The sequence below is a fragment of the Magallana gigas genome, chromosome 9 (genome assembly GCF_963853765.1).
Source record: "Magallana gigas chromosome 9, xbMagGiga1.1, whole genome shotgun sequence".
In the NCBI taxonomy this organism is placed as follows: Eukaryota; Metazoa; Mollusca; class Bivalvia; order Ostreida; family Ostreidae; genus Magallana; species Magallana gigas.
The window spans coordinates 8,630,842-8,639,916 of record NC_088861.1 but is presented as its reverse complement, the minus strand read 5'-3'; the positions used below and the strand labels follow the sequence as shown (position 1 = coordinate 8,639,916).

Here is a 9,075-nt window from a genome sequence, read left to right as displayed (position 1 = left end):
GTTGTAATCTTTTTATTTATTGTACGTATTGCAAACTTCAACAAATCATTGAACAAGGCACTCTGGAGGGAGATTATTTTTTTTTTTTTTTCAGATCTAGAACTACATGGTAAATAAAATTTGAGTGGGAGAGGGATGATATGGGGTCAGGAATTACAAACTCCTCTGATCTACATTTACAGTGCATAACATACCTGTAAACAGCTGCCAGATTTACGTTCAAGATTAATAACACATGGCTGTCAATTTTGATAATTATACATTTCCCTAAAGTATGATTAATATCACAGATCATATAAATATCACAGATGTTGTACTCATATGGCATACTGATAATGACATGCTTCAACAGGTGCTAAGCTCGAGATACACATAAAAAAAATATCAAATTGAATCACATTGGTTTTGGGATAAAGCTAGGTCCGACATTGGTGGAGGCAGATCTGGGGCGAACACTGGAAGTCTCCACTTTCTCAGCAGAGGATGGCAACCGTCTCTTGGTTGGGCCCCTCTGAACCTGGCGAGCGCGAGTTCCGAACCCGAGACACTGTAGAGACTCGGTGATGTAACGGTGAGCCGGGGAGACGCATAACAGCACCAACAGTTTAGCATCTCCTCCTGAAAATAACAAATGGGCAAATATAGAATTGTTTCACATGATAAACTTCAAGCAGGCTCTCGCAACTACGTTATCTTCAAGCTTATCAAACTGGTGTAAAATTTTATTATGCATTCTCATAAAGACAAAATAACAATTTCTCAATTGTAGAATGATTTCTTCTCCATTGAATCACCTCTCAAGGTCTTATCAAATTGGTGTCAGGTTTCAATTGTCCAGTTTCATCATGTGAAGTTTTTGACAAAAGCATGCTACATGTATGATGTAGAAGCAGAATTATCATAGAAATGCAATAGGCAGGGTAGAAAAAGACCTCAGTCTGTAAATCAAATCAGTAGGGGTCTAGCTGATCTTGACTCTTGAGTGAGCATTTTGACTTTCATATCCGTGAAAATCAGCATTTTTCACAGAAAAATGGGATTTCATCCCCGATAACAACAAACACTAACCAATGGAATCTTGGAGAAGATGAGTTAGGCGGGTGTTCCTGTATGGGACGTGAGATCGGTGTTCTGCTAGCGCCCCCAGCACGTCGGCCAGTGCGGACAGACTCTTGTTGATGTTGGACGCCTCCCTCAGGGCTGCTCCCTTCACCCCACTCATTCCTGATGGAATTAACAAATCAGAATCGAACCGGTAAAAGGTTGCATTATCAAAATGTTTCGTAAAATACAGCACTGGTTGATCCACTTAAAATATTAAATACGGTATACAGGGTTGTTTTTCCCCTAATATGTAATTTTTGCTCTTTTACACTTGCTAGCGATTTTGTCCCATCTTGAATTCATCCAGATGCAGTTGTGTTAACAGAGATATTATTTGCAACATAGAATTCGCATAGTCTTAAATTTACCCTCTGACAACAAGGGCGAAAGGGGCGAAAATAAAACTGGGGTGAATATTTCCCTGTATACAGTAATTTGATCATTAATTGTTTTAAATCTCGTTAACTTTATAGTTTCACTAATGAATGAATATCTCCAGTGCAGATTAAGATTTTGACCGATATGTTAGCATGGTGATCTGGCCTTTGGACCAAATACTTTTAGAGACACTCAGTTTGATCTCAATCTTTCTTTGTACAAAAGATATATCCTGGGATAGTGGACAAGTGAGGCTAAGCTAGAACAAAAGTGAACTTGTCTAAATATAAGTTTCATGTCCCTTTAAGTTGATCGAGTTTTAAAGTTTCCAATTATAAGACTCATGCATTTAATTCACATCTAATATACCAGCAGGTGTTCAACAAAGGGACAGTTGGATTTGTTAATTCAAAATTAAGATGTGATTTTAACCTAAACATTTAGTTGTCTTAACTGCCAAAAATATTCTAAACATGTACTACATTTAGCTATCATGCCATTAATAAATCTTTGAATTCATGAACATACCAACGATCAACCATTGAATAACATCATTCAGTAAAATTGAATTCAACACGTAAAATTATCCATGCCATCCAGAGATAGGGCAGCATCTAAATTACAGTTGAAAAGGGGGACAACTCTGCTTGACACTAACCCACACACTCGCTTCCTGCTAAGTCAACCAGTTGTAACTTGGTGCGGATGACCGCCCCCATTCCAGGGGCACCAGAAGCAGCTGACTGGTCAGAGCCGGACCATGTGTTGGAAAGGCTGCCGAGATTAGGAGCAGATGATGCTGAGAGTGATCTCCCCCTTAAATCACGCTGCACTGTGTATATGAAATATCACAAAACATATTAAATAAGTGTTCTGCTTAGTTTTTAAGGAAGCACAAATTCTCACATTAATACAATTAACATATAATAATTTACATGAAATTTGTTACTACCGGTATACTCAATTACACATTTTACAAGATCACACTATAATTTTATAGACAAAAATTACTGTTGAAGCAGATATATATATTCAGAAGGAGATGGCATTTTATTCATTTGTGAACTAAAAATACAGGTAGTTTTGTGGAAATGTTTCAGTTCCATTACAAGCAAATTAAACATTTGACCATTAACAAAAATTTTACAGTGCAAGGGGATTTAATTACTGTTACATTGATAAATGCAATATTTTCTTTTTTTTTTTAAATGTAATCTCCAACAAATATTGATCAAAATTTGATCCCAAACATATATTCTGCTTTCAGTGTATCCTCATTGAATTTGTCTATTTACGTGCAAAACAAAACATCATTTATTAATCAGAAACTTTTTTGGAACTCCACGCACGTTTCGGGCATTAATACATTTATATGTACTGTTAACATAAGATCTTATCTCCTCAAAACATTAGAATCATTTTAAAAAGAGCTTGGACTTTGGGTAGTTGTGTCAAACAGCAATGTGACGTAGGCCTGTCTATTTCATTGCTGGCCACTCAGCCAAGGCTCTGTGAAATCAACAAGATTTGTCTGGCTTTTGAGCTAAGACTATGCAATCTGTGTATATTTCACTTGAAACCAGCGTCATTTTTAACTTGTTTTGACGCAAGAAATAGAGAGTTAGGTCCTACCGAAAGTCCAAGGTCTTGTTAAAATGGTTTTTTAAATATGTACAGGAAAATTTTCTAAGAGTAACTTATCTTGGTTACCTCTTTTATAAAAAACAAATTGATAAACAAAAAAAGACATAGATTACCTAATATGCTGAAAATTTGAATCAGTTAACTGCATGCAGGTATAACCATGCAACTGTGATTTAAATATCTTCAGGAATTCAAAAATTTTGTGGGCTGTATGGATTGAGGCAGGGAAGATTTCATTAACAATGAGTATCATTGATAAAATAAAAGGACATTGGGTTTTGTCATGCAAAGAATTCTAACAGGGAAACATGATTCATGCAGGCATCAGTTACAAACAACACTTACGGATCATACTCTCAATCATCAGAGCATTGATTTAATTTCTTTTAAAAGTTTAGTTCAGTCCGAGGTATATTGCAAACATGGACAATATAATTATACACGGAAACATTCATGAACCCAGGTATATGTTTCATCTTTACATTTTTCTTTTGTAATCCACAAAAATAAGTTTTAAATTTACAAAGTTATTGAAACAAAATTTTTTTTTAGTTAAAATGTAAGGAAACAAAAACTCAAAAGGAGCACTGGGGAAAAATAACACACATAAAATTCATCAAAATAAAAGAATATCAAAAAGGAAACCCCAACAATGACTCTTTTGAGCCAAGTTCACTCGAGCTGACTTACTGACTTTGAGATTTGAGGGCAAATTATTGAAGTATTCCTTGACATTTTTTGTGGACGACCTTGGTGAATTTGGTGACCTTGGAGAATCCACTGACAAAAGTAAAATGTAGGTCAATGCTAAAATGTAGGTTACTGCTTAAAAACAACTAGGGCATTGTGAAATTCTGTAAGTTAATTGATAATCTAAAATTTTTACTGTACATGATACATGTACATGTATTTCATATTCTTTTATGCCTACTAATTTATCTAACTTAATTAACAAGATCTAAAACATTTGAGTGAGTTTAAAATTATGATATCTCCCTTTGCTTTGATCCAAATCTCAAGTTTTACCAGTTACAATGTACCTACAGATGCTGAAAAATTATAGAAAGTTAGAAACATTCATCTACAGAGTAATTTCACAAATAGTGCAGTTTACAGCACTTCAAAAAGTGAATTTAAATAAAAGAGAGAAAATCAAGAACTATTCTTGCATACATGTAAGTCAAAAAAAAAAATTGAGAAGACAATATAAAAGATAGATCGAGTGAAATGTATAATTAGATGATAAAAGACATCATCAGACAATACACAGTATATACATACAATCTTGAGATGATCCTGATGAGGTCTTGGAGAAAAAGCTGGGAGCTTGAGAAATGACGGTCAAGGTCACCACTAGGTGGGAGCGACTGGAGTGTTCATGGACCATGGTGGCCGATTCTCTCCGCGTGCGGAGGCCGTGCTGAACGAGACACATGACATCATACACTGTGTCCACCTGTCTGTAAATTAAGGCACGCAGAATTCTATTACAATGGGCTAAGAAATATTATACAATATTTGATTGAGGGAGTCGGCCAATTAATTCCAGTTCTCCATGAGCAAGATTATTTTCATAGCCAAAGCCTCCATATGTAGCGGTTTAATAAATATAATTGTTTTCTCTATATACTCATAGGTACTTGCATATCTAAATCCTCAAAAAACTGTATACTGCATTGAACTGCCTCCATTTTATTTTTGAAAGGTCAGAGGTCAAGGTCTTTTACAAACACAGATAAAAGAAAGAATTAATCTAAAAGCTCTATTTATCTTTACTAATATTTTTGTTCTCATAAAAATTGTGAATTTGCTAGAAATTAAGTCACACAGCAATATTCAAGTATAAAGGTAAAAATCCCATACAATGGCAAATTAAATTTCTAAAAATTCATGCACTAGAAAATGTTCCGTTGATTTTGCCGTCTTACTTTGATGAGAGTGTTGGAACACTGACGGATCCGTCGGCGCTGGTGTTGATGTCGTGCTTGATACTGGGGTCGTTGCTAAGGAGATCTCGGATGTCGTTATTGTAAATCTCTAACACAGACACCTCCACTTTATGTGTACCTGATTGTTTCTCAGATATCAACCTGTTAGAATTATATCAATACAAATATTCTACACCATGTTTTGTTTATCCCATGTATTGTATGGCGGATATAAATCACAAAGCAATGCTTTTTTATATTACAACAATGTGAAGTCAGGCAACCCAAAGTATAGTACATTGTACTTGTAAAATATTAATGCAGGGATAGTCAAATCCATTAATAATTTGCATAATATGACATTCAAACCAGCAAAATGTCATTCACGTTTAAATTTCAATAGATGTAAACATTACTTTACTGTACATATCTAGTTCATAATATCCTTAAGTATTTTTTACATTTATTCAGATTATTTTTTTTTTAAATTAAGGAAACTTTTACTTGTTACATATATTCAAATTTTGACCAGTTTTCCCAGAATCCCACACAGACCTGAACAGTTCCCGCGCTGCCCTGGGTATGACCCCCTCGTCTCTGTGGGGGTCCCTGGAGGGGTTGTAGTCCTCGTTTTTGTGACTCCCCAGCATGGTGTGGGTCTTACCACTCCCTGTCTGTCCGTACGCCATAATACAGATGTTGTACCTATTTATATCCACACAGACTGATAAGATTTTATTGCATTTTAACAAATATCAATACATGTACAATGAATAATTAGTACTGTGCAATGTAAACTTAACTTAAACTAATTTAAATTGTAAGGTACCGTATTCAAAATTTAGAGTGTGTTTGAAGTATTTTTTTTTTAATTGTGATATTATTAAGTGGAAATTGATGACTGCAGATACTGATTTTTTTTATTTGTTTTTACAAGCTATTCTAGTAAATGTAAGTGATATAATTCTATGTCTATGATAGATTTTTAGAGTTACAAGCAAATAAAAACTTTATAAAGAAATTCTGTATATGTAGTATGTGGAATAATGCTTTTGATTGACATGCTCACCCATCTAGCAGTGATGTTAACATTGGCTGAACCTCATCAAACACTCCATTCTGAGTCTCTGTCGGGCCAAATACTCTGTAAAAGATACACACAAAAATCCAGAAAAACTATATACTTATGAATTTATGGATAATAGAATGCAAAGGTATAAACAGGTATGTGTACATAAGAATTAAGGAAATGTCATTAGGGAACAATTATTTCCATTGTGAACAAATAATTCCAATTTGAGTTCATCTAATAGATGTTTGAGAGGCAGCTAATTTTATATCTAGCTCCTCTACATGTAATTTCAGTTAGAAAATTTAATGCAACTCATTTACCGTACCTTTCAAATTCAAAGACTTTGTTGTGTTTTGCTGTACGACAGCAGACATTCTCCTTGAAATTGGAAAGAAATACATTGTTAACCAAGAGAGAAATACATTACATGAGTATTTTTCTTTTTTTATAACATGTATTAAAAGCGATTAAATTTGTTCTACACTCAAATCATAAAGCATACTTACATCATCCACAAAATGAACCACCACCTCGGAACGAGTTCCAGACCTATTATAAAGTAATAGAAATTGTGATTATACAATTAGATTAATTGCCTTCAGTTTTCAACAAAGATAAAAACTGTAATCTGGCACTAGCTATGTTGTAGAATGCATCAGCTTTGAGTGGTTACTGTGGAATCATTCAATTTCGTGGGGGCCAATTTTCGTGGATGGCTTAAATTTTACATGTTCGTGGGGATGTAATTTCATGTATTCTCATATATTACAAAAGGAAATATGACTTTATTACCCTAATTAAAAATTCGTGGAGGATGTTATTTCGTGGATGAGAGGTAACCACGAATTCCACGAAAATTGAGCCACCATGAAATCTAATGATTCCACAGTAATATAATTGTCTAGATATATACGAATTTCATGGTTTCATTGAAATATATTAATCAGAACGAATTTCTTACTTTCCCAATGAGCCTTGATCTTCATTGCCGCAATCAAACTCCATCAGAGGCCGAATTCTACAGTGGACCCTTATATTCCCTCGCAACTCCTGAGATATGCAAGCATTTAAGTATTTTAGATATAACATTAAGGAATTCTTATTGAATTATTTAAATTCGAAAATGGGTAAAAAATCTAAAGACTCTTGCTCTCTCTTAATTACATCACAGACTGACATTCATCAATATTCCAAAAAGAAGATAAATTCATCAAGTTTCGAACAAGGTGAAATCATTAGTTTGAATAGATTTTTTAACATACCAGGTAAATACATAAATTTTTGAAACCTGATAACTCAATCAATATTTGTGTGTGTGTTGGGGGGGGGGTTGTTTTTTTTTGTGCTGCAAATTTTTAATATATAAAAATCAATTTTTATAGCAGCTGTTATATGTAATATGCACTGGTTAGCCTAAATCAAATCTTTGTACATGATTAAATGGCAAGGTGTCAAAATGAAGCAAAGTGTTCAACTAACCATAAGTATGTTGTGTAATTCCTGTCGCCGTTTCTTCTCTTTGGCGTGGCGCTCCGTGATTTCTTGTAGAGCTAGCTCCATGCTGGTGACCTGGGATTGCAGAGAGGTCATGTTGGAACTCTGGGACTGAAATACCTGCCGATGTCGCTGCATGACCTTGTTGGCTTGGGATGTGTATCTTTCAAACTGCTCTGGTATATCAACAGCAATAGACTGAACAGATTGGAGATCACTTCTGATTGTCTGAAGTTTAATTAAATAATAATGATGTTATGCTAAGTTAAATGCCATTGATAATATTAAGTACAACATTTGCAATGTTCAAAGCCCTAGCTGTTTATGCAGTTCATTAAACTGCATACAAATGAATCACTTTGATTTAGGGCAATAACAAACAGTTTTTCTTCTTTTCTATTTCAATTTATTTATGCATGCACTATCAAATCATAATTTATATTATTGTCCAAAAACCAAGGCAAAATTGAATATTTTTACAATCCCCATGCAGTGCTCTGGCTGCATGTGTCTGGTAGTGGGTAGGAGAGAATTATGCAATTTTAACTCCAGAGCTTGAACTGAAACAATAGATTTATACCCTCTCAGAAGTCAGGAAAGTATTAGAATGAACCTTGCCTATATATAATGAACAAGATTGTACTTAGAAGTTAATTGAAAGTGTACTAAATGAGAGATATGCAATAAATATATACTAGCTATTAAAAAATTATCAGAGGCGCTAAAATCATCACAGTCCAAGAGTCATACCCATTTTGTGTTCCTTGCATACCTTGTGAGATTTTGTCCAAAGTTTACACTGATCAAAAAATTTTGTATTAAATGAAGAAAATAATGAATTAGGCCTGTAATATTGTAAAGTCTAAATGTCAGTGATATGAAATAGAAGTCCTATTTATACATGTAGGCATGTTATGATAAATTTTGTGTAACAAGTTTAACCAAGCATTTTATGTGTCACACATTCTTTGGGTAATGACTCAATGGACCTCCAAGGATATACCTCCAGTTCTCTCTGTAATACTGATGCTTTGTCAGAGACATCTTTACGAAAAGTTTGTTCCGACTCCACATGGTCGTTCAACGAGGAATTCTCCTGCCTGACACTCTGCACTGTCCCATGTAGCTGGGCCAACTTTAGATAGAGCATAGCATTTTCCGTTTCTAGTTGTGCAATTCTTTCTTCCTTGGTCTGTAAGGGTAAATGTAAATCACTTATAATTATTCTGTACAATCTCTATGGTTCTTCAAGGAAAATGGTACATGATTTTGATATACTTACACGAATATCTTTCTCTTGTTTCTTAACCTTTTCTGCATAAAAATGTGTTCTATCAATGCCCAACGGCATTTTTCTCTCTTACTTAAACTTTCACTGTGCAGTGTATGAAATAAAACGCGTCTGAACACAACAGTCATTTGAGTATCTCTAGATTGTTAATCAAAAAGATTGGA

The 9,075-nt window shown here is 34.4% G+C and overlaps 1 protein-coding gene across 2 annotated transcripts; it reads right to left on the bottom strand.

Moving 5' to 3' along the window:
- Position 1: 1 nt before the first annotated feature.
- On the bottom strand, positions 2-9,063 carry LOC105320722 (kinesin-like protein KIF25). Of its 2 annotated transcripts, XM_034476097.2 has the most exons (14): positions 8,903-9,063; positions 8,624-8,812; positions 7,606-7,848; positions 7,088-7,176; positions 6,633-6,675; positions 6,452-6,504; positions 6,124-6,198; positions 5,610-5,759; positions 5,055-5,216; positions 4,408-4,586; positions 3,817-3,906; positions 2,141-2,314; positions 1,069-1,224; positions 2-618 (listed from the first exon to the last, which is right to left on the bottom strand). In XM_034476097.2, exons 1-14 carry the CDS (start codon positions 8,969-8,971, stop codon positions 395-397), a joined length of 1,896 nt encoding a protein of 631 aa, XP_034331988.2. In that variant the 5' UTR covers positions 8,972-9,063; the 3' UTR covers positions 2-394. The 2 variants fall into 2 exon arrangements, with proteins under 2 accessions (XP_034331988.2, XP_034331989.2); XM_034476098.2 differs by lacking the exon at positions 3,817-3,906.
- Between the last annotated feature and the right edge of the window lie 12 nt (positions 9,064-9,075).